At 46.8% G+C, this 25,372-nt stretch overlaps 2 protein-coding genes across 19 annotated transcripts in view; one reads left to right on the top strand and one right to left on the bottom strand.

Annotated features, from left to right (window-relative positions):
• The window catches only part of KDM2B (lysine demethylase 2B), a 101,541-nt gene extending 88,066 nt beyond the window's left edge, over positions 1-13,475 (top strand). For 13 of the 18 annotated variants that reach the window (XM_084491445.1, XM_084491450.1, XM_084491447.1 and 10 more), the window contains 8 exons: positions 4,308-4,395; positions 4,936-5,204; positions 7,869-8,542; positions 9,971-10,134; positions 10,633-10,794; positions 11,047-11,148; positions 11,476-11,694; positions 12,207-13,475. In XM_084491445.1, the coding sequence (XP_084347571.1) occupies positions 4,308-4,395; positions 4,936-5,204; positions 7,869-8,542; positions 9,971-10,134; positions 10,633-10,794; positions 11,047-11,148; positions 11,476-11,694; positions 12,207-12,388 (1,860 nt within the window). In that variant the 3' untranslated portion in view covers positions 12,389-13,475. The remainder of the gene's footprint in view (positions 1-4,307; positions 4,396-4,935; positions 5,205-7,868; positions 8,543-9,970; positions 10,135-10,632; positions 10,795-11,046; positions 11,149-11,475; positions 11,695-12,206) is intronic. The other 5 variants (XM_084491435.1, XM_084491452.1, XM_084491444.1 and 2 more) reach the window with 5 other exon arrangements.
• A 521-nt stretch (positions 13,476-13,996) lies between these two features.
• On the bottom strand, positions 13,997-23,549 carry RNF34 (ring finger protein 34). Its single transcript, XM_084491455.1, has 6 exons — positions 23,486-23,549; positions 19,815-20,033; positions 18,019-18,408; positions 17,648-17,704; positions 17,183-17,384; positions 13,997-15,817 (listed from the first exon to the last, which is right to left on the bottom strand). Exons 1-6 carry the CDS (start codon positions 23,489-23,491, stop codon positions 15,630-15,632), a joined length of 1,062 nt encoding a protein of 353 aa, XP_084347581.1. The 5' UTR covers positions 23,492-23,549; the 3' UTR covers positions 13,997-15,629.
• Between the last annotated feature and the right edge of the window lie 1,823 nt (positions 23,550-25,372).

Here is a 25,372-nt window from a genome sequence, read left to right as displayed (position 1 = left end):
AGCGTTGGATGAGTTAGTCACAACCCAGCAGCTCCTTCCCATGTCCCACGGAGTACAAGGAGCAGTTTGCTGTCTGGGTTTGTCCAGGCACAGAGCTGCCTTTTGGTGGCAGCTGGCTTGAAGGTGCTGTGAGCAGAGGTTGCAGTAGGACTGCAGCTCTAGAGAACGAACTGAGCAAGGTTCAGGCTGCAGGAACGCTCAGCCTTGGCTGCCTCGAGCGCTGCGAGCAGATACCCTCCTCGTCAGTACCAGAAGAGTGATTTTGGGCAAGTCCGTGTGTCTGAGCACTTGGAAGCCTCCTTTCTCCAGAGCTGCTCGTGTCTCGGCTGCTCAGCCATTTCCTGTTGCTGATTTGTTTATGGTTAAAGTGATTTGCCAAAGCAAATGTGCTCTGACATACCGTGCCCCACGAAGCAGCCTTGGGCCCCCGGGGATCTCCGGGAGGGGAGGCGCGTTCCTCGTGCAGGCCCGGGGTGCTGCTCTCCGTGCCTTTCACTGTCCCTGCACCTTGTGCTGAGATTCACCAACCGACCCGTGTGTCCCTAGAGCAGAAAGCAGGTGGCTTTGATACCCACAGCTCCTGCCACTTGAGGACTCAGGGAGCTTTGCTTGCTTAAAACAAAGCTTCAGGGGGTGAGGAAGCGAGGGAAGGAGCTGCTCCTTTCTTGGGGTGTCCCGTTTCTGCCTTGCAGCTGCTGCTTTCCTACTCCAGCCCCCCCTCAGAGTGCTCCACACCCCCCTTCCCTCTCCTTGCAGTGCCAGTTACGCTTTTTGGCTGGGTCCAGAGGCTGGGATTGTTGTCTAGTGGCAGTTCAAGCGTGGTTTCCTCTCACCGTACCACATCTGGGACTGGTTGCACAGGATGTGGGTCAGATCTGTGAACTCAAGCAAGTGCTGTTTGTTCCTTTATGCATATGTGATGTTCCGAGTGATGTTTTGGTAACTAGGAACAATGTTGCTCGAGGTATTGCTGAAAATGAAGCGGTGGGAGACTTGCAGCGTGTCTTGTTTTTTTAATTACTCAGTGCTTCTGTTGAGCTGGAACAGTGGGAGAGCTGGTGGTGGTCAGATACCCAAACAAAAGGGCTCCAGGAGGATTTCAGAATCACCTTGGAAGGCGAGAGGAGAACAGCAAAAAGCAAACGGGACCTTTTCCTTGGTTCCCTCCTTGCTCTTTGTTCCTGGGTTCTGCAGTTTTCTGTGAGACAAGAGCCTGGTGCCTTATTTATGTGCTGCCCCCTGATGTGGGCTTAAAAGCCCTGCGGACAGAGTCCCATAAACAGCCCTTGTGGGAAGCGCCTTTGAAAGCAAACGTGGCCCCAGGGCAGCTGCTGTGGGTGCCCACCAAGAGGAGATCCCCTCCTGGCCTGCTCAGAAAGAAGGCAGCAGGAAGACGTGTGAACTGTGGGGGTTGTCTCCAGCAAACATACTTTTGGGGGAAACCAGCAGAAATTGGGCAGGGAGGGGAGGAGTGAGGGGAGAATTCTCTCCGGGGTGCATCTCCAGGGCTCGGGCACACGCACTGGGCTGCTCGTGGGTAGCTTGCTCTGTCCTGTTCCAGCTTCCCCCTTTGGCTTTACGTGTTCGTGGTGGGTTTTCTCCAGGAAAAAACAGTGTCAGGGGGTGGCCTCTGCTGCGTCTGTCTTGTGCTGGTGCCTAATACTTGAGCTAGCTTTAATGCTAGCTTCTGGAGAGGCTTTTACAGCTGATCTTTAAGAATTAAATGATCCTTAAGGTTCCTCCCAACCCGAAGCATTTCATGAAGGTAGCTGGGGTGCATCCGTGCTCTGCCACACTCGCAGCCTCGAGGAGCTCCTGCGGGTGCCCCACTAGCACAGGGCACGTTACACGCCTGTGTGGGAGCTGTGTGAAGGGCAGCCAGGTTGTGGCATGTCCTGAGGAGTGGCACGGGGTGCTTTCCGACACGCTGCTGCTTTTCTTGGAAAACACAATACCAGTGTGAGCGCTCGTTCTGCCGAACAGCTTCTTAGGAAAATCATGTTGGCAAGCCTTCCCCCAGCACAGCGCTGCTTCCAGAGGAAGCTGCTGAGCTTTTCAGAGGGATATTGCCTTTTGCTGGAGCAGAGCGTTCAAATTGAACCGGTATTGATGGGTTTCTCTTGCTGCAAGTCCCATTACTAGTAACACTGGTGAGCACAGGTGACCAAGTGCAGTGTCTGATGCTGTTTCCTTGAGGAAAAGGGGTTCGTTTTCCCAGTCAGATCCTCTTCTTTTTCATCTTACGTAAATGTAGTGATAACGATGGAAAACGGGATATTTTAGATGCATTGACAGAAAAGCAGAAAGAGTAAATGAAAAATAAAGACCTTTGCCAGCACAGCTGCATTTCTGCCCCTGTCTTCAGCCCAGGTGTGTCCGTGCCTGGGTTATTTCAGTCTTGGTGCTGCCAGAAGTCAGGGCTCTCGCTCAGCAATACCAGACCAACATCCCGGGGTACTTTACTCCCCAAAAGGCAGGGCAGGCTCACGCTGAGGCTTCCTGAACCTCCACCCTCGTGCTGCAGGTACGGTCCTGAGGCTGCCTCCCGCCGCGGCTCAGACGCCCACCTGCTGGTGGTAGCAAACACCCAACTGGCTCCCACCCAGCCCAGGAGGCTTGGGACAGATTCGGTGGCAGGTTTGTGTGTGTCTAATTAGTTTGCTTACAGTTCCTCACATCTGTTCGGTTCCTTCAACTTCACAGAAGGGACGGAGCTGTAATGCTTTCCCTTTGGTAGCATTTGTTCTATATTCGGTGCGGGAAATAACTTGTTCCCAACTTGGGCTCAGGCCAGGGATTGTTCCCCCGAGGCAGAGATGTATACAACAGCTCCTGGAGTATCTTACACCTACCATGGGAAAGAAGGTTCAAAGGCGCACAGTTGTGATAAAACCAGTATTTAAATTCTGCCCACTTCATTTACTCGTTTATTAACTCCAAAAGACTTGCTGAGAGAGACTGACATGTCATCACTCTTGCTGGATGGTGAAACTAGCAGGGCTGCTGTCTGGCTCGGGGACTGGAGGAAGCAGTTCACTAAAAGTGGGGCTCGCTCCTGCACAGCCAGCACGTTTCCACCCAGCTGGGAGGAGGAAATGTTTCAGAAACAAGAAAAATCTGCAGATCTTTGCCCCTGCCTGTTTCAGCAGCAGTCTCCTGCTACTGTGCTGCCGATGCCCAGCTGTTTGTCTTGACTGTAGACAACAAAAACATGCTACTACAGCCACGAAATCATCTTCCCTTTTTCCCCTCAAGGCTTTTGTCTAAATATATATCGAAATCCTTGAGATGTGAATGTGCCATCAGTGAGCATATGTGTTTGTGTGGAGGTGCTTTTAGCCTAGCTGTACTGTTCCTCCTCAGTTTCATTCACAGAAATTTCTCTTCAAGCCACCGATCTCCTGTTTGGAGAGTAACGAGGGCTCCCGTGTGGAGAGGCAGAAAGCAGCTTTACAGCCCTCTGCTTTCGGCTGCGATGCGAAATGCAAAATGTCCCTGTCCCGCAGGGGTAGCTGAGCAGTAAGAGCTTCTCTTCCTCGTGCTAGCCGGATAACTGGGGGGTGAGGAGCCCTGAAAATGATTTCATGTGTCCAGTCTTCTGAATAAGTGTGCCTGTTCTCCAGCTGACTTGGCAACCAGCGTTTTTACTGGCACATGAGCTTGGGGGCTGGGTGCACGGGGCTGCGAGCTCCGGCCATAAAGAAAAATATTTCAAGGAACACTTGATTACAGTGCAGGGTGCTCTGCTTCTAAAAATGCCTGCCAGTATTAATATATGTGAGAATGTGTGTATGGGAAAAATCCCTTCCTATGAAAAGCTCAGGCTGTGCCTCGCTTCGGGGTGGGAGGGGACATGGGATGGGGCCTGAGCTTTTCGCATCGAAGCGGGAGGCCTTTGGAGATGGCACAGTTACAGCCCTTCTTGGGGGGAGCTTTGTGTTTTGTTTTCTGTTTTTGCTTTTTTTTTCTTTTTTAATATTTTTCCAAGAGCAGAACGTCCCCTGTGTTAATTAGGATTGCCCCTGACCTTCACAAAACCCCAGACCTGAACCCCGTGTCACATACCAAGTTGACCAGCACGCTTGCCTCCCGTCGGTGTTACCACGAGGGTGGTTTTGTTGGGCTGAGGCTGTGCTCAGCACCAGCACCTGTGGTGATCGGGGTTTCTTTCCTGTAGCCATCGGGAGGGCAGCAGTCGCTCAGAGAGAACGAAGAGCTGTAAGAGATGCCTCTGAATGATTCTGCCTGTAGACTTTTACAGCTTCCTGTGGCTTGCTGTGAATTGAGTTGTGCCTCTCTTTCACCAGGTGAAGGAATCAGATGGTGTGGTTAACGATGAGCTGCCGAACTGCTGGGAGTGTCCAAAGTGCAACCATGCAGGGAAAACTGGAAAAGTGAGTTTAATGGGGATAAGTGGTGCTGGAACGACCTACAAAATCTCAAGCTATTCCCTCTGGCTTGTAGATACAATTTCGCCCAGTACCAGCTTTTGTTTTTGTGTCTAATTCAGTTGAGTCAAAGGAAATAAGCTCTTGGCTTTCTGTTTGTTCCCCAGTCGTTTTCTTTATTTTTCCCCCATGCGCTTCACCCAAAATCTGGGGAGAATGTAGGTTAGTTCTGTGCATTGCTGCATGTTAAATTCTAAGATGAAAATACTTCTTTGGATTTTGTAAAAGGGAAAAAAAAATAGGCAAAACCTGAAGTGTTGTTTGTTTTCTTTTTTTGTGTTTTGTTTTTTTTATTTTTTTTTGTAAACTGAAACACTGCAAGTGTGTATAAGAACTTCTTAAAGGTTGAAACTACTTCTCCTGTAACTCCTTGTTAATGCTTTTGTCTGTTACAAAGTGATCAAGCCACCAGTGCTGGAGACAACTTACATAAATAGCTGAGAAAGGCATGAGATATAAAGTTTGTTTGTGTTTTGTGTCTCTTTGGCGTACAAGCAAAAGCGCGGACCAGGATTCAAATACGCATCAAATCTCCCAGGCTCATTGCTGAAGGAACAGAAAATGAACAGAGACAATAAGGAAGTAACAGATGCTGCAAAACGGAAAGGGGACTGTGAAGAAACTCCCAGGCGGAAATCTGAGGAACATTCCAAAAAGACTCAAGTTGACTCAATACTGAGGAGAAAGTCAGACGAAGTACATCTGCGGAGGAAAAGGAAATTTGAGAAACCCCAGGAACCCTCTATGAGAAAACGGGTATGACAAAACACCCTTATGTACGTACGCAGATGCGCGTGGGCTGGTTGGGGCTGATGTCTCTTGCCTTCTGGCTTGTACCTCGTCTTGAAATCCCAGATTGCTACAAAAGAAACGGCGATGTTTTACCTTCCGCCCTGAAAACTGCTAGTCTAACAGGACAGTAGTTTGAATGGTGAAGCTCGGGTTGACATTCAGAGGCTGAAAACACTGGGCTGTGGCTGTTGGTTTATTCAAAGTACTGGAAAACCCACTTTAACTAAAAAGTCACTACAAGATGCTTGGAGTAGGATCAAGGTGAAAATGAATTTTTTATGGAAGCCTTTTCATCTTTAGCCACTTGGTGGCGCGTGGCAGCATGTTTTGTGGCTGATTCACAGATGTACAATGCTCGTAACTGATCAGAGGACCTTTAGAAATGACACCTTCTGTAGCCTGCAGAGAGGAGGAGCTGCTCACAGCAGCATTGTAGGCAGAGCTTCTTCCCCGAATGTAAAAGTCAAAGCTCTTGGGCCAGGCAGGGACACTCCGAATTGTCATGTGGATTACAAAACACACTAATAAGGACATACAGAAATGCTGGTTTGCAGAGATAGAATTGAGGACCTAGATTTCACTTCTTTCACTAATCATCAGATGGCTTTAACACCGGGATCAGTAGCAGGTTTTGTACTGCTTGTGTAGTTCGCTAGGACTTGGTAGTCGGTCTGCCCCTCACGGCTTGGCAGAGGGAATGCTACGGTACAGTAAATACAGGGATTGTTGGTGCTTTGGTGGAGTGGGAGAGCAAAATTCATGACACCAGGTTATGCACATCTGCTTTCTGGCCATGATTTCCTTTTCCCATCCCTGCGGACTCACTGGAGTGTTTATGGATGGCTTGAATTGCTCCGTGAAAGCCCCCCAGCGTGTGAGGAAGGCATTGCTGGTCACCAAACCTTCAACAGACAGCAGAACAAATGTCATGTTTGGGGGTTTTTACTTGTCTTTCTTCCAACAGCTAAAACTTGGACAAGAAGAGAAACTCTTCAGGAAGAAGGTGCTTTGCCTTTTTAAAAGATGTGTTCTCAATCCCTTTTCATCCTTCTCACATGAGCCGAGTGGTGAGCCAGTTCATCAGCCATGTCTTTATGTCACATCAGGCATCTTCGTTATGCCATGTACATCTTGAAGTTACAGAGTCTCTCTCTTGCAAGCCTTTACACTCCAGAATAGTTAGCTGCAGTGTCTGGTTCTGTATGTCCTGGGTTTGTGTCCTGTATTAAAACACAGTTCAAAGCTGTGTTTTGATGACACCAAGGAATGAAATCCTATTTCTGTACTGATGGTTTGCTCTCCCTGTGTGGCTGAGCCCTGCCCCTGCCACGCACCCCCTCAGCAGTCTGTGTCACAGCACACTCACAAAGCCCCCCGCTGGCACAATATTGATTCACCTCTCACAATCTGCTGTGATAACAGGACTCTGATACCTTTAAGTTATGCACTCGTCAGTACCCTGTGTGAAGGATGCTGCAAGCTGGCAGCAGTCTGATGGTTTACTTCTTTTCTTCTAACCTGTCATTAACGTTCTGCGACCTCTTCCTTTATAATGTGTTTAAGGACAGGGTGATCAGCTTTCTCTGCAGTCTGGAACACAGGAGCAGATCGCTGACTTGATCCCAGTAGTTCATTGCAAAGGGATAGGCATTCTGACACAGCGAGCGTGTTCACAGCAGTTCTCCTTTCCTTGCCAGTCCTGATCTCTTCTCATTAAATCTGTTTCATTTTAACAGTTGCTAGCTTCTTCTTGCATGCAGCGATCAATTACTCTTGAAGTCTTCCTTGCTTTTGGCTGATCCATCTCCTACATTTCCATCCGGTGCGCATCCAGGAGAGACTAGATTAAAGCAAGCGAGCGAAGCGCGGTTCGCTTTTACGAACAGTGACCAGGGCAGGGAAGAAGGCGCCAGCCAGCCCTCGTGAGCCCGCGTTGCGTCGGAGATCGTGGCAGCGTGAGGTCCCGTCCGCCTAGCAGTGTCAGAGCTGTCAGTCGCATCCCCTGTTCTGCATGCACCGGAGGTGGGGGAAGCTTGAGAAGATGAACCGAGTTCAGTAGGACATAAAGGGGCAGCTAAAGTGTGGTTGACCGAGGCTGTGAGTATCCAGCAGTAAAGGCCACAACAGGAGCACAGCCACAGTGCGAGCCGGGGATGGCAATCCAGGAGCTTTCAGAAATTCAACTTCTGGCCATTGGGCACCCACGTGTGTCAGGCAGTGTTGACAGTGGGAGCTTTGCCCAATGAACGCGTCCCGAGCCTGGTTTCTTCTGGCCCGTTGGGGGAAAAAAACAAACTGTCTATCGTACGCTGTTCATCTCGTGTATGTAAATTGTCTGGTGTGTAACGATAAGGCCCTTAAATCTGCAGGATTGTGCATGCTGAATCAAGGCGTTTATCGCTCCCTTGGAGTCCGGAGAGCCCATAGCTGGCCTCCTCATCCCTGTGATGGCACTTGAACTTGATACCTTTGGCCAGCGAATGTGCCCATGTGCTGGGACGGGAGGGGCGCTGTGCTGGCAGGCAGCCCGGCCCCCCGGGCACGGCTGCCCTGTGGAGCATCAGCGTTGCCCAGTGTTGCCGGGCGCCTTCTTGCTCAAATAGTCAGCCCTTGTCTCTTCCTTTTCAGCGGCGATCGTGGAAGGCTTCAGATGACCGAGCTGCCATGATCAAACCCCTGCGGCGCCTCAAGCAGGAGCCGGAGGATGAGCTGCCTGAAGCACCCCCCAGGTCCAAGGACAGCGACCAGTCGCGCTCCAGCTCGCCCACCGCGGGTCCCAGCACGGAGGGCGCCGAGTCCAGGGACAAGAAGAAGTTCAAGATGAGGCGGAAAAGGCGGCTTCCCAATAAGGAACTGAGCAAGGAGCTCAGCAAGGAGCTCAACCAGGAGATCCAAAAAACCGAGAACAGCCTTGCCAATGAGAATCACCAACCCATCAAATCCGAACCGGAGAGTGAAAACGAGGAGCCAAAGCGCGCTTTGAGCAACAGTGAGAGACTCCATAGGTTCAACAAGGGTTTGAACGGGACTCCCCGGGAGCTGAGGCACCAGCTCATCCCCAGCCTGCGAAGCACCCCTCGGGGAATAACCCGGCCCCCGCCTTCGCTCTCTCCTCCCAAATGCATTCAGATGGAGCGGCACGTTATCCGGCCGCCTCCCATCAGCCCCCCTCCGGACTCGCTCCCCCTGGATGACGGGGCAGCCCACGTGATGCAGCGGGAAGTCTGGATGGCTGTCTTTAGCTACCTCAGTCATAGAGACTTGTGCATCTGTATGAGAGTTTGCAAGACCTGGAACAGATGGTAAGGAGCGGGGGAACCGAGCTGGGTCTGATGGGAGGTGGGTGACTGGCAGTGATAACGTCCACTCGGAGAGCTGTGCAGGTTATTACTGAAGCTCTGCTGAGCACAAGGGGAGAGGGTGCCCAGCAGCATCTGAAGAAGTAGCTTGTCTTCTTCTGATGTTCTCTCAGAAGCAGCAGTTGCCGGCACTTCTGGTGGGAGTTTTGTGTTTGTGCACCGGGCTGCTGGAGCTGTAGCCCCCAGAGCAGGCTGTTCCGTACGGAGACACCGCAATGTTCCGCGTGCTGGAGCAGCCAGCCTGGGTCGTGCTAAGCCTTGGTGTCATTGTGCCCCCAGGAGCTGCTCGCTGCTAGCACAGTTGTTTTTGCAGCTCAGCCATTAAATATCTGTTGAGATACAGTGGGGATCTCCCGGTGCCCTCAGTGTACTCCAGAAGGTCCATTCTGATCGTTGCCCTGTAGAGGGTACACAAAGAGCGATCCCCGTTGCTGATTCTCTACCAGCAGAGCTGGTGGAGGAATCCTTCATCATCGCCTTTACTTACAGTGTGTCTGTTGGGTGCTCAGGGCACCAGAGTGTAAAAATTAAGTCAGTGACTGTACCACAGCAGGAAGCACCAGTGGACAGGTTTCCATGTTTCACTGAACTTGCAGTAAAATATCTTTTTGTCATCTGAGATTGGGCTGTGGTGTGCACACAGGTGGGCAAATCAGACAGAGACTCCTTGGTAGCACAGTGCAGTATCAAACAGGGTAAACACCAAAAAGGTCAATAATTTGGTGCAAGGTGATGCCCATGGAGCCCCCCCCTCCCTGGGTTTCTTGGTGTCACAGAAAGGTGTTAGACTCTTTTTCCATTTAAGCACAATATTTTCTAGTGGAAGATTCAAGAAAAATTGGAGTCTCGCAAACCCATTCGGGTTTCTTGTTGGTAGCCCTTAGAGAACCAGAAAGACAGTGTCAAAATGCAGAAGCCATCTAGATGGCAATAATGCAAAACCACAGAACCAGGAGAGGGGGATCTGTTTTATAAAATTCACTGGGTTTAGGTGGAAAGTGCGGGGAAAATCAGAACAGTAACTTTTAACCAGTCTTTTTATTTGAAAGATAAGGTGCTTATGTTCAGGCTAGGAGATGGATTTTAATAAACAAACTGATGACTTAAAATGAGATCCTAAGTTGCTGACACTTGTAATTCCGTAGAAATAATTCCATACTTTATTGCATGATACATTTGATGGAGAAACTTCAAACCTATGTAGCGTTGTTTCTATTTGTGTGCTGATCTTAGCACCACTGAGCCTTATTTTGGCTATTTCCCATTAAATGCTGTAGTTTTCCATCCTGTTCAATGACACCTTTTAAAGTCTCACAGAAATGAAAACGAGTGCCAAATTAAAGCGCTGTTGGCTTTTTTCTTTTTGGGTAGGTGCTGTGACAAAAGATTATGGACCAAAATAGATTTAAACCATTGTAAATCCATCACTCCACTTATGCTTAGTGGCATTATTAGGAGACAGCCTGTAACCCTTGATCTTAGCTGGACAAATATATCTAAAAAGCAGCTGAGCTGGCTTATCAACAGACTGCCAGGTAAGTGACGTTTTCTTGATCGCTTTTCACCAAATCTGGCAAACCCGTTTGTATCTAACCTGCAATCTCTGAGGGATGGCTGGCGGGATCCCTCTTATCTGATGCGAGGAATAGATACGTAGGGATGAAGCATCAACATGTTAAAATGAGCCCAAAAAATAGTTATGCTGTGACTACTTGGCGTTGTAGGTAGAGTAATTTGAGGCAGGTCTCAGTCTACGGGTAACATTGCTGGGGGGAGTGCCTGTGCTGACTTGATCAGAGAAGCGTGCGGCTGAGGGCTGCTGCAGAACTGTTCTCCCCCACAGGAACGAAGTTGCAGGAGGAGGGTGGGAGGGAGGGCTGGGCAGGAGGAGGCTCACAGGGTCCCTGCTTGCCCTGGAGTGCTGGGATCGTTTCAGAGCAGCACTGGGCTCACCCCAGCCTGCTAGGGATAGCAGATCACCGTGCACGCCTCTCTGGGTAGGCCACATGCTCCAATTTCTTCTGTATCTGCAGGTCTTCGAGACCTGCTGTTATCAGGGTGCTCATGGATAGCAGTGTCAGCACTTTGTAGTTCCAGCTGTCCTTTACTCCGAACTCTGGATGTGCAGTGGGCAGAAGGCCTGAAAGACGCCCAAATGAGAGACCTCTTGTCGCCACCCACAGATAACCGGCCAGGTAACAGGCAGGGGGAGCGCGGGAGGCCTGTCCCATCTGCTCTGTGGCACGTTCTGCTGCTAGTCCCACCTGCAGGGGGTGGGCAGGAAGCCCTGCAGCTAGCACCGGTGGGGTTCTGGGCTCTGTTTGAGGTGGTTCAGTAGTGACTCGCAACACCTCGCTGGAAGCCGCTGGGTATTGAGTGATGTTCTGACTGCTGAGCAGTCATCTGAGCCACTGTGCTGGTTTTCTGTCTGACTTTCTTCTCTTCAGGCTGCAACGGGTGTACTTTAGAGAGTATGGAAACACTTTCTTCCAGTTCAGGGAAGGAGCAGTTCTGTGGGTCATGCCACATTCGCCCGGATTTCAGCTCAGGTGAAATTTTGAGCAAATCAGATCTGCTTTCTGGCATGCACTGCACAGCCTACTGCTTATTCCCGACTTGTAATTCCGCTGGGCCCCTGCAGTTACTTTTATCCCTTTTTGTTTTAAAATCAGGAGGTGGTTCTTGCCCACGTGCCTGTGCCAAAAATAGACAAGTGTTCCTGCTGATGTCCCCTCCAAAGCAACAGACAGGCAAAAGCATCTGAAGTTAACTTAGGGCAGCAGTGTTGTGTGTCACAGTGCATTTCCTAGAGACATGCAGATGTTCGCGATGCGGCGCGAGGCTCGGAGGAGTGACCTGCCTCTCCTGCTTTCCAGGTCAGATCGACAACCGGAGTAAGCTACGGAACATAGTTGAGCTGCGCCTGGCCGGCCTGGATATTACCGATGCGTCTTTGCGGCTGATCATAAGGCACATGCCTCTGCTCTCCAAACTCAATCTCAGTTACTGTAATCATGTGACAGATCAGTCTATTAACCTGCTGACCGCAGTTGGAACCACCACGCGGGATTCGTTAACAGAAATTAATTTATCAGGTACGCAGCACGAACTCAGGGGAGGGGAGGATGGGAATGGCTCGTCGCTGTTAGACCTGTGTGAAATACTCAGCAGTGGAAGTGGTTTTCCCCAGCTACCTCTATCCATGCCCCCTGTGTAACAGCCCCACCAGCGCTCCATTTCTGTGCTGCCTGTGTAAATAATCCCGCAGCTGCCCGGCTTTCCCAGGGCCCTCCCTCCTCTGGCTGATGTGCAACAGCCCCTCCCTGGGGGGAGCCACGTGCTGTTACCTCACTCATCCTCCTCCTCCTCGTGGGATTTACAAACGCTGCCGCTCTGTGCAGCTGGTGCTCTGCTTTATCTCAGCAGTTACACAACAGAATCTCGGGGATCAGAGCACGGCAGCCGGGCTGGTTGGGGTGATTTTGGTGTCAGCACAGCACAGGAGCAGAACGGGCCTTACCGTGGTCAGGTTAAATTGTCCTTGTGCTGAAGAACAAACCAAGACACGCTGTTACATTTATTTCTCTCCCCTCTTTTTTTTTGGCAGACTGCAATAAGGTTACTGACCAGTGCCTGTCTTACTTCAAACGTTGTGGAAACATCTGCCAGATCGACTTGAGGTACTGCAAGCAAGTGACAAAAGAAGGCTGTGAGCAGTTCATAGCAGAGATGTCAGTAAGTGTTCAGTTTGGGCAAGTGGAAGAAAAACTTCTGCAAAAACTGAGTTAGTTAAAGGACCTGTGTAAATACTGGGGCGGGGCGGGGGGAGGGACGGGACTAAGAACATGTAGGGATTTTATTTTCAATTGGGAACTTGGAATATTGGAAGATGCCGCAATTGGATTTTACAACTCTTGTCGAGGAGAGAACAACGTTAAACTACCCATGTTAAGAATTTCAACTTGTGCCACTAATTCAGTCTACCTGGGATGTCCTGCACTGGCTCTTATGCAAATTCATAAGGCGACTGTTATTGATGATAATTGTTCACACCCGGAAGAAGACTGATCTCCAAGAAATACTGTTATTTAAAGTACCACAGCATGTGCTTGGTAGTGTAAATTTGATTTCTGCTTTTCATTTCTTAAAACAACAAAAAAAAAGTTGGTGTCATTAAAGTGGACCACGCACTGCATTTCTGCCTTCTTAACACATTTTGTTTTGTTACATCTTACATTATGCAGAACTATTTTTGTACAAAAATTGTTTAAAAATTATTTATGCAATGTTTGAATGCATTACCAGTGTTTCGGTTTTGATTGCCAATTTTTATCTTTACTTATGGTAGGAGAGAACTTAACCTATACTTCGTAGACAGTATCTATCTACAAACGTGCCCAGGTCAGGAAAAGTAGGTTAATACTTTCAACTTAAAGCATGTTTTAATGGAAGTTTATATCCTGCTTTGTATACTTCAGAAGTGACATAAGCATGTTGTGGAAATAAGGTGTAAATTATAGTTGAAGTAAAACACTTTGCCAAGTTTTATCTGTATAGAAATCACCTTTTTCTCAAAATTTTAAAAATTCCAATTTCAGCTTTTGCACATAGGAGGGTTTCACTCTGTAGCATGAGCTCTTGTACTCAATATAAAATTAATTTATACAGTGAGTCCAGCAGTAGAATAAATGGTCAAACGTAGTCTCTCTTTCTTTGAAGTGTGAGTTGAGTTCTCATTTAAGGTTTATAACATGGTTATTTCCTGATTGTAAAATTCTGCATTCATAAGTGCCATTGTTGTAAGGTGTTGTTTTCGTAGACCTTCCTGATGCAGTTTTACCTTTGTTGAATTTGTATAAACAATTGTACAAAAACAGACGCTGGCTCTGAGGGCTTTTGTTCCAAGTTGGGATTGCCGGTGGGGAAGTTGTGGGGACTTTAGGGGTGGGGAGTGCTTGTAATTAGTGCGATTGAGCAAAGAGAGCAAGTAGAGGGACTTCTTGCTGAGAAATGGGACTTGTTGACTTCTCTTTCATGTGTTGTGCAGAGCCAGAGAAAGTAATTGTACTGAGCAAGACTTAAAGCAGAGAAAATTGCCTGGGTGTGTGGTTTGCTGTGTGTAGTGTAACACAGCCAGGTCCTGGTTCTGCACGCTGAGAAGGTAACTGCTTGCAGCCTTGGTGAAAGCCCTGACTTCTGACACATTACAACCAGGCTTTGGCCTGTGCCTCTATGGTGGCCTATTCCGGTACCTTATTACTGAGGGAAAATAGAATACACGTACCTTCTTCAAGCTGGTGTCTGCCACAGTATGTACCTGTAAAAGACTGTTACAGCGCAAGCTGAATCTCCAACACCTCCTGCGGCTGGTTAAGAAAAGAGCCAGAGGCTGAGAAAGCCCATCACAAATCTTTATTGAACTTGTGTGGCTAATGATCAGCATGGAAGTAACATATATAGTAAGTCTGTCTTCATTAGCTTACCCATTGAACAGAGACTCCAGGAATTAAGTATCATTAAAAAGTTACTTCTAAAAAATAAAGCCATTGAGAGGTTTGCTCCCTTCTGAAAAATAACCAGCAGTGTCTTTAAGCTGCATATTTTAATTTAAGGAGGAGCTACTTTCTCTTTTTCAAGCCAGCCACGTAAAAGACGAGAGCAAGAATGACAGGCAAGGTAGCAGAGGTAAGAATTATCAGATACTATATCCATGGCAAAACATCTTCGTATCCATTACTTTGCTAGCATGGGGGAAATTTAAAGACAAAACTGTGGCTTTAGGTTCTTTCCTCAGCTTTTTGGAGCATGAACTTACTCTGTTAAGTGCCAGCATGGCCATGCTTAGGTATCCCGTCCCCACAATTCTAGTGATTTTTGCAGCTATTTTCCCTAAGAAGGCTGTCACAGATACCCCACAGGCACCGTTAAAACGTTTGCTCCAAGAGCACACTTACCCCACTGCGATGGCACGGAGCCCTGCTAGAACCCGGGCCAAGGGCTGACAGCAACACAGGTCAGGCAGCAGCTGATCGGAAGCGTGATTACTGGTGCCGCAGCCTTGGTTAAAGTCCATGAGTGTGAGGTTTTAAACAAACACCAGGCTTCCTTCCCCCTATCCTTAATAAAACCCTTCCCGTTTAAGGTTAGTAATACCGTACATTCCACATGTTAGCAGCAAGTAGTTTCATGACCCTGATTAGTATTCACAGTAATATCAGCTTGTCGGCACATGAAATACAATCATCACCTGTAAGTTAATAGTTACAATAGGCATGAGTGGATTAAGAACCACAAGAATATGGTTTACTCTACCCCCTTTTTAAAAAAATACTTTATTCCTAAACTGAAAACTAAACAAAGAAAAAAACCCTTAGTATTTGGACACCACATAATAGAGCCCTACATAATGACAGCTTTTTGCACACTTAGAAAGAATGGCCAAGACAATACACTGGTAATGTCAGACATTCTGAGCGAAGCAATCACCAGAAAATAGATTGCTTAAGGACTTCTGTGCAGGTACAGTTAATGGCAGTGCTTTCTACAGTCTTTATACTGTTACCACTGTTGCAGGAACAGTGCCGGAACAGTTACATTCTATATTTAATTACATAAGAGCTGAATATTCAACTGATAAAGTTGTTGCTTTTAACAGGCTAGACAACCTAACACTAATTTGGTCAAGCAAAGGTGTTTTCTGCAACCACTTGCTGAGTACTGAATGCGATAAATAGGGGTGGTATTCTTCAGAAGAGAGCAAGAACTGCTGTAAACAGTTTGACTCGGACAGTTTGCAGGTTTAGAAGGTAAGTCAGGCAGCTCTATTACTGTACACACAGGCATCGGCTGGTCCTGCCCAACCATGACTCAGTATGCTGTAGAAAAGTGGTTCATAAACTTCTGTATCCTGATGTTCAGACTGTTGTGGTTATTTTGAGAACTAAAAAGCTGACATATGCCCCAAGGGTCAGCACTCCTGCCCCCCAGAAATCCTGGTGGGATGACCATACCATCCACTTTTGGTCTTCGTTTATGATTTGAACACATGCACAGCCCGCACAACGTACTGTCGGCAGATGGGGCACTCGCTCATTCTCTTGCCGCACTTTGTGCATGTGACCATGTGGCCACACTCCAGCAGGACGCAGTCGATCACTGCATCCATGCAGATCCGGCACAAGTTGTCGTCATTATCGTTCAGCTGCATCTTCTCACCCTCTGAAAAGCAACAGAGAGAGAGGTCACATATTCAGGCCCTGAAAATCCTTTTAAGTTCTAGCCCAGACAACAGCTAAAACACCATTAGTTTAGCATCAAGTTGTGCTGCTCCATGCTTAGAACTGTTCTAATTGAGAGCTAAGAATTTCTATTCCTTAACCTCTACATGAACGTCTGATTCTCGACTGAGCATCTAATGACAGTGTTTAAAATTCAGAGCATGCTGCTTTTCCATTGCTGAGCTCACCTCACTTGGCAGAATACTTTCCTTGTGATTATACACAGTAATACAGAATAAAGTGAACCAAGAAACCAGAAGCATGAGTAAGCTGTGAAGATGGCAGAATTGAACAAAGCCTGTCAAGTTTCACTGCAAACAGACATCTCAGTAACCGTGTTCTGTCAGACCATACTGAAAAAAAATGAAGTTTAACACTTGATTTCAGACAGGTTTTCAATTCTAGTTTAATCACCAGACTGAGGTCTCATTTGAGCCATGCTTTGACATTCATTAGCAGTACCACCAAAGAAGTGAGCAACCATCACTTTCAGAATCATCCTTCTCCACCCTGATGAGCTGATTATTTCACACCTGACTACTGCAGCCACCACAGCACAGCAGCTGGCAGCACCTGGCTGTGAAGCAGCCCCAGGCTAGCAAGTTGCTCGCTGCTGTCCCCTCTTCCTTACAACCTGACTGGTGGATGCAGGAATGAAGAGCCAGGCAGGAATTTTTCAAGCCAGTGGTGTCTCAAGAAGTTGTTTCTCAGAGCACACTTTGTTAACAGAAATCAGACTGTAGCTATACTACAATCATGCAAGTGAAAGACTCCAATTGTTGAGTGGAACAGAGGTTAGAATATCAGTCATTGAGCTGCAGCCACGGGAGCACCTTATCATCAAAGCATGGATTGAGACCAAACCACTTGAACTTGGACTTTTGCCACTGTAGCTTTTAATGCTGTACCACAGCAAAAGACCTGAATTACTTTGGTCTGTTGACAGCTACAGAGAAGCTCTCTTGTTAATGCCTTGTGAAACCTAATAAAGGATGCGGAGGTGCCAAGTTTCACGTTCTCTGAGAAACTAGTTCTCTGTTGTGCAATTTTACCTTCCCTGTGAAAGCTGAGCTCTCTTATTTTCCAAAGCTGTCTTAAAAAAAAAAAAAAAAAAAAAAAAAAAAGGCATGAATCCTGAAAAGCTTTACGCACTAGTACCGCATTCAGCTCTCCTAGATGCAGCTCGAACTATGAAGACACATTGTCAGTTGTTCCAGAAAGGCAGACCAGGTTAGATACCAAGTCTGTTGGCAGAACCAGCTACTGGAACCCAGGAAAGGAAGGAGAGAGTTAAATATCAACCTACGTGTCTTGTGGTTTTCCTCGCTCTCTCTGTATAGCCTGCTCACTTTTTCCACAAGTTCCCATTTCTCACAGCATCCTGAGTAGTTGACAAAGTTACACGCGAGTATTTCCTTCAACTGCCGAACGGTCAAGCCTTCAATGTCTTCCAGACTTGAAATATCAGACAAAGATGCCCTTGCTCGTTTTCTGGACAACCCAGGAGTCTGAAACACAGCAACTGCATGTTTTTAAACGTCCCGGTAAGTTCAAAGCACCAGGTTTATCCATCTTACCACCACAAACTACATTAAGCTGCAGCAGCTCAACTGAAGTTGTATTCTTTTTAGAGCAAGTATTTACAGATATGCATTACTAGACAGTTCTTCCAACATTAGCTCTACACCATGATACTGAACAGTGACAGAGATCTAAACACTTTATGGTATCACAGGCCAAAAATGTATTCTTTGCATAGTTCTTGTCTTACCTGCTCCTCAGCACTTTCTTCTTCTTCATTATTTATAGAAGATGTTTCAGTTTGTCCCTGTGTACAAAATGAAATTAATCAGGATTTAAAAAAAACACACATGATCCCTTCTAAAATATCTTCCTTTCTGCCAAACTAATCACAGATGACAAAGACATTTTGAAGTTCAATTGCTACTAATCATTACCAATTTAAGTCAACCCTATCATCTAAGCCAGCAATCTGATCTAATAATCTTCCATGTTCAGGCCAGAAACACAAGAGGCATTTTTCCAGCCACCCCCAACTGTACCAGTTGGTCTTTTGTTTTCTTTTAACATGATGCGTATCCATTAAAAAAACACACATAAAACACATTCTAGTTATTGTACCCGTAAAGGTGTTCCATTTCCTGTGCTTCCCCTTCTGTTTGCAAGTTCTCCTTGAGAAGACACCGATACAGACATAGAAAATGGATGAGTAAAAAACCCAGAAGTCTGTGACCGTGATGAGCGCAAGCTACCAGCGTCCGTATCCTCCCCAGGACCTAACCCATGATGGCACAGCACAAGATCCACCAAGTCTTCTTTCTCTCTGCACGTATCTGTGGGTATGTTTCTGAGAATAAGGTACTGACGCAGATCCTTTACTTTGAGTCGCATTAACTGAGGTCGCTGAAACGCTGTTTCTTGCAGCAAGTGACAAGTAGAACACCTTCTGAGATTCTCTTGCGAGACTGAACAAACCGAGCAAAAATCCTTCTTGCAGTCACAACACACATGCTAAGAAGAAAGAGGAAGAAAAAAAACATTCAGCTGTTTCATAGAACACAAGCCTATAACCCTATTCTTTCTTTTTCCAGACTCCATTATTTATTATGTGTCTTTCCACCAATTTTGACATACATCAGTTTTAGGATCTAAGTCTAGCAATTGCCCTGTCAAATAGTTCTGCAGGTGTTCCAAGTTGGTCTGTTGCTTTTGTAGCACTACCACACACTGACTTGAGATTTTAGTAAGTAAAAACATTATGAATAAATAACCAAATAAAGTATTCACATTTTAGTTTACAAAATAAATGAAGTTGAAAGCTAATCAATGTTATGGTATGTTAAAATAGTTTTGAATATACCACCACTGCTCTTTTCACGAGTCTAAAAGCCAGTATAATCCCCAAACTTTAAAGAGCATTCTTCTTCCTCACTCGATTCAATGAGCTGTATGTAGGTCTTAAACGTGACAAATCAGGCTGTAGGTAAACAGTCTGCAAGCACTCAGATGTCATTTCTGCAGAGAACTGTGCTCGAAAGGCTGGCCGCAACATACAAAAGCTCCAATTGAACTTCCAGCTGCAATTTTACATGGTTCACTGTGGATGCACTGTGAACAAACACAAACTCATCCCCAGAGTTTTCTGTAAATTAACATTAGCTCTGGAAAATGACCCTACGCAACCTTTACTTCCACAGCGTGCTTGTATGCAAACAATGGGGCTCATGGAGAAACAGGACACAGAGGAAAGGGGAAACTAAATAGAAACTGAGGGAAGAGGCTTTATGTTTCTCCAAATGAGCTGCAGAGAATTAGGTCGCTACGTGGACAATATAACGCTGCTGGATGGCCATCACAGGTAAAGGTATTACCAACAATCTCAGCTTTATTTATCTGGAAACTTCACTAACCCACCAGCTTGGCTCCAAATGAAGCAAGAGGCCGCTGGAGTGCAATAGCATTTAGTAGAACTAAGCCTGTTTAGGAAACAAGGAGAATCATGCCAGGATTTCACAGGAAGAAGCTGTGACGCTAAACTGAGTTTTTAGCTTTTCTATCGTCCAGTTTATTCATCTCAGCTCCCCACTTTTATGTTTGGTGTTACCTTCAAAACCAGATTTGCCTTACTATTCAGGATTCTGAAATTAAGGCACATATCTTACAAGTTAGAATCAACTAATTTTCAGATCAGTCCAGATCCAACATGTACCCGACTAATGACCATCAGACCTCTTAGCTTCTAATCCTGTCTGACATTAATTTCCTGTAGCCTCAGAACAAGGCACTTTCACCCTCCCTGGCTATCTGCCTTGGGCTTCCTCAACTAAGGAAATAAGATCCAATATATTCATATCCCAATATGACTACAGATTATTTCATATTAGTAAAAAATGTTGTGTAACAGGAAATATACTCACTTTTTTCCTAAAAACTGAGAAGGAAAGTCCACAGGCTTTGCAAACTATGTTAGCACCTGCTGCAGCTGGAGACGGGTATGCCGAGAAGTCTGTATTTGGTGCAAACCTGAAGGGGCCAGCGCCTCCCGCAAAGCCAGACTGTTGGCCACGGACAGCTCCAGTACCCATGACTTCATTCAGCAATCCACAGCAGGAAGCCCACATGGAAGTAGCTCCCGCCTGCAAACATCCATAGAGCAAAAAAAAATTAATATCTTAAAGCCCACGTCACATGTGAGTTGCTACTGAAGAGCCACTCGATCTGTCATCATCCCAAAAGCATGTTGTGCGAATTCCCAGAGCACGAGGAATTCAGTGCACAAACATCTGCACAGCCCAGTAATCTCTACTTCCCAGCTGCACACCAAAGTAGGTAAGATTTGCTTCTGAGACGCGCTGGCTTTCACAACTCCTTTTCTAGCGGAGTTCTGCACAAAAAGGGTAAGGAATTTGAGGAGGTAATGCAAGAGCAGAACAAAGAAGGAAGAGGCTAACAGCTAGTCTTAGGTGAGGGCCATGACCTGAAAGGACAAGCCAACAATACAACAGTTTATCATAATTAGAGCAGAGCTGTCCCCCGTGGGATCTTCTCCAGAACTAATTCAGTTCTTATATGACTCACAGTGAAACTCTAAGAAAACATTTCTGCTTCTTCAAACTAACCAAGCTTTATGCAAAACTAGTTCTGCTCTAATTTCTCTGAGGGAAATATCTTCCAGCCCTCCCTGGACTTGCTGTTCTGTTGTCTTATAGAAAATTTAAGAAAATTAAAGTAACTATGAATCACCTTATTCCACAATGACTTCAGTTCAGTTTTGAATCATACTCTACTATCTTGAACTCCAGAAAAATAGAGTAAGAAGATCTGTGGAGCTCTTTGCTACTCCTTTCTCCTTGGATGTCTCTAGCACTAGATTCTCTATCAAAGCGCTCATTCTACTTTATGCCAGAATTTGGAACCCATGTTGCTCAGGTCACACGTTTAATTACAGTCGTGTGGCTCACTGAAACCCCCTGAACAACAACAACAAGCAACCAGAAGCATGCTGGGCTCTTTTTGGAAGGAAGCCGAGTGGTACAACTTTCCAAACATAATTTTTAACTATTCTGGTAAAAGCTGTTCTGGTGTTTATTCCAGGACAGCAACTCCCTTCCCCTCCCTCCCCAAGCACAAAGGCATGAAGTTAGTGGTTTTGAGCTTTGTAGTTCTTGCTGCAAAAGCTAAACCAACCAGAACGTGCACATCAGCTCAGTAATGGCAGTGCTCCTCTAGTAACTCCACTGATTTCTACACTCAGGTGCTTAGTTCCCCTGGCTGAACACAGTCCTGTTACATTTGTGGGAAGTTAACGCAACAACTGGCAATACACCAGGACACCTTTCTCCAAACAACTAAGCATTAAAGGCAAGAAAGGAGTCCTCTGGTTTAGTGGGAAACTACAAGACACAAGGCCATAGGACTAAACATGCTGTACTACACCACTGTCGTGTAACTGCCTTATGTATGGAACATCAAAAGTATCTCTCCAATGTACACAAACCTCGTGCTTTGCTTTTACTCCTGTAAGCTGACATTACAAGCACTGCAATACGAGCAGAACATCCCACGTGGTTGATCATTTTGCTTCTAGGCTGTACAACAGGTAACACTGTGAGCAGTAAGAACATCAAATGCATATGCAACGGATTGGATTCACCGGTCCAAGGTTACAGGTATTTCGAGAGCAAAGGCCACCCCGGGTGTGACAAAAACCCCTCCCAACCAGGAGACAATCTTCCTAAGCCAGCTGTGAGCAGAGCCCAAGGAGGGTGAACTCCCACGACCCCTGACCCCAAACCAGACACAGGTATCAGCAGCACGCGGCGTGCAGAGTTCACCCCGTCTGACATGTGCTCAGACCTTCGTGATAATCGTGAAGCAATCAGGCTAAGACTTGCCTTCTGCTTCTCAATGACAAAGAATGGAAAGGTCGATGTGCACTCCTATACAAAACTAATCATGCATAATTATCCTAGCTTATTAGGCAAGAGTTAAATAACTCCTCAGGACTGCATTCTTCAAACTAAGGACTTAAAACTCGGAGCCCTCTCAGACTAAAAGCTGGTCTTTGAAAAGTGTTCTTCCTCACCTTAAAGGAAAGTTGTCAGTTACAGAAACACGACTAATTCTTCACATATCCTTAAAAACTGTAAAGTTAGCTTTATAGTTTAAAAAATATTTTATAAATAGCTGCAGGCAAATTAGCACAAAGATAAAAACCAGTGACCCAGAAGCGTGTCAGAGTTCAACTCGCTCCCTTACAGGACTACTGCCTCTTCAGAGGGCCCCGGCAGCAGCACACACAACGAGGCACTAACACACTTGCTTCTTAAACTTTATTCATGAGCTTCTAACAACTGATCAGACATCACCATCCACACTAAATAAATACCTACTTAGGAAGTTCATTAGCCACTTTTGATACATGAAGATTGTACGTATCAAACGGAAAAATCTTATTACATTTTCTTTAAGCCTGTGCTTGTGCAGCTGAAAGGTGAGGCAACACGGCATCATTAATTTTCTCCTTAACCTAAGTCAGCTGTGGATTCTTTCTAAGCACTAATGCCATTAAGCAATAATTCAATTACAGAGTCTAGACTCTTCATAATACTCTGTAAAAGAAATGAGAGCATGCTGAAAAGCACCAATACAAGACACAAACGAGACACGCTGAAACAAAAAACTCCCTCTCTTGAGAACTAATTAAAACCTAGCCAATTTCTGCAGCAAGAGCCTTTGCAGCTACACCAGCCACCACTTCCTTATTCTCTTTTCACACTGCCATCAGTTATCTTTTCTCTCCATACTATACGTACATCCTATTCGGGTAAAAAAATGTGTTTGAATTCCTCCAGTCTTTTTCTTTTCTTTGACTTTAAGTGCCTTTAGTAACCTGACAGGCACTGCCATCCACCAAGGAGCTGGGAGGCTGCCCACCTGCTCCTCACACATCTGTGCCAGCAGGACTTGGTATCAGGCGGTGTCAGCGCCAGCACGCCAAGCACAGTGTGACAGGAAGGCTTTCTGTTGAAGCCCAAATTTCATTAATTTCAAGATATTAGATATAAATCCACGCAGCTCCTCGGTTTAACACCCAAGACTAGGCCGAGCTTTATCAGGCTCCCCTCAAAACCCACTGAACTGGGAGTGCTGTGAACGGCACCCCACAGCCCTGGCCTAAAGGCACCACAACGACAGCGAGGAGGCGGCTGTAGGGAGCCCCCAACACCCCCTGTCACGCTGTCAGCCCCTGTCACCCCCTCCAGCCTCCTCCAGGCCCCTCACAGCCCCACCAGTCGCCATGTGGAGCCTGAGCTCGGCCTCAGACAGCATCCCCAGGCCCTCTCCAGGCTGCTCAGCCAGCGGAGGCCCCTCAGCGAGGCGGGGCCCGGCCCAGATCCCCTCAGTATCCCCCCGGGAGCCCTGAGGGCGGGGCGGGCCAGGCGGCGTGAGGGGAGCGGGGAGGCGCCACCCAGCCCACCAAGGTCCTGGTCCCGGCCCAACCAAACACCACTTCGCCCCCTTTCTCCCTCCCTCCATCCCCCCAGCGCGGACAGAGCCGCGCCCCGGCCGGAGGCGCCGCCGTCACCTTCATGGCCGCCCCGCGCCGCCGCCGCCGCCTCAGCCGGGCGCCGCCCCCGGCCCTGCGCCGCTCTCCGGCGGGCCGCCTCACGGAGGGCGGGCCTAACCGCCGCGCCACATCCCATTGGCCGCCGTTCCCCTGACAGATAGCGGGAGAAGCCAATCGGAGGAGAGGAAGCGCCGCCGGCTGGGCGGGGGCGGGGGTTGGGCGGGAACGGGGCCGCCCCTCAGCGGGGAAAAGGGCGGGCACGGCGGGGCCGTGAGGTGACGGGGCCGTGAGGTGGCAGCTGGCAGGTGCCACACGGACTTCGCCGCCTCGGGTCGCCCTTTTAGTGGTCGTGGGGTGGAGGAAGAGGCTGGCTTCTCTCCCTCGCCACAGTCTTTGAGAACTGGGGAATTTTATTATTTAAAAATCCAGTTTCGGCTGGCTTCCAAGGACCTCTTGCTTTATCTGTGCTAGGAATGGGGTGTGTCAAAAAATAAAAATAAAGAACGGTGTATAATAACTAAAAGCTTGCAGCCAAAAAGATTTCATTTAAAAAAAAAAAAAAAAAAAGCCTTGAGGCAAGCTTTACATAAGAGCACACAGAGCCAGGAACAAAAGAGGCTGCTGCCAAAAGGAGGGATGGACAAAAGTGGCTGAAAATAGATTTTGACCACAAACCCAATTTACTCATACAAAAGGTTGCGTAGAGTCTCTAATAATTTGTGCAGGCTGGATCTATTTTTGGAGCAGGGCTCATGGAAGAACTGAGTCCAACAAATGTATGTTATTGCCACCAGAATGTCACAGTCTTGGCAGCTCCAGCAACAAGAGTGGAGCCAGCTCCTGGATTTGCTCTGTTCCCATGCTTTTGTTCAAACTCAGGTTGTCTCTTCTTGGAAGCATTTATGTTTCTCGAGAAGCTTCTGATAGACTATTAACTTTACACGTGTTTTAATAAAAGATATTGTACTAATATTTTTTTTTTCCCAACAATAGCCTGCAATTTTAGTCAACGTACTCGAGAAGACAGTTGGAAAGCTTTATTTTCTCCTATCAGTGGTAGAACAAGAGGTGGCACATATCCCACATTTCTCATGAAAGAGATTGCTTTAAGACACCTTAAGACACCTTGTTTTTTATAAACTTTTATGTCACTTAAACTCAGTTGATTCAGAGAGTCATCCCTGCAGTACCAAAGTATACGCAGATATTTTGTTAATGATCTCACACTAAAACATGAGAGCTCCTCATGCAGTTGCTGTAAGTGACATAACAGCTCTGTCCCACAGATGAGAAAAAAACGAGCAAAACCTAGAGTTTCTCTTTTAGCTCTGGTGAGGACTTGTGACAAGAAATCCTCCCCAGCACAGATGTTTTAGGGAGCAACGTGGGCCTAACGGAGCTGAGATCTGGTGACTGTGCTGACAGCTGCAGTTGCCACTCCCGCCTTAGCTTGGGCAGATCTTGATGATTCATATTTGTAACATGTGATTTGAGATCAGTTTATCATGTCTAAATTGTAACCACATGAATTGTTTTTAAGCAGGGGACTTGACTGCATAAAAACCAGTTTAAGAACAGAACCCCAGCTGCTACTGTGTGGCTGACGAGTGGCATTTGTGGAGGTTCTATTAATAAGAATCTTGCCCTTGCTGAGCCTCTGGATTGTGCCAAAGAAGCATTAAAAGATTTAAATCTATTAATGCTAGATGTCCCATTTACTTCTGTCATGAAAGAACAAGTAATGATGACTCGCTGCAGCTCTGTAATCCCCCAAGGTTTTACACATCACGAGAGAGTGAGGTAGGGAAGTGATTCTTACTAGGAATCATTTTTTTTTTTTTAATGTAACAGTTTGCAAAATTTTACATTAATGTTGAAATAAAAGTTAATCTCTGGATTTTATCT

The sequence above is a fragment of the Aythya ferina genome, assembly GCF_964211825.1.
Source record: "Aythya ferina genome assembly, chromosome: 17".
Lineage (NCBI taxonomy): Eukaryota > Metazoa > Chordata > Aves > Anseriformes > Anatidae > Aythya > Aythya ferina.
The sequence above is the reverse complement of the archived record's forward strand: the minus strand, read 5'-3'. Positions and strand labels throughout refer to the sequence as shown.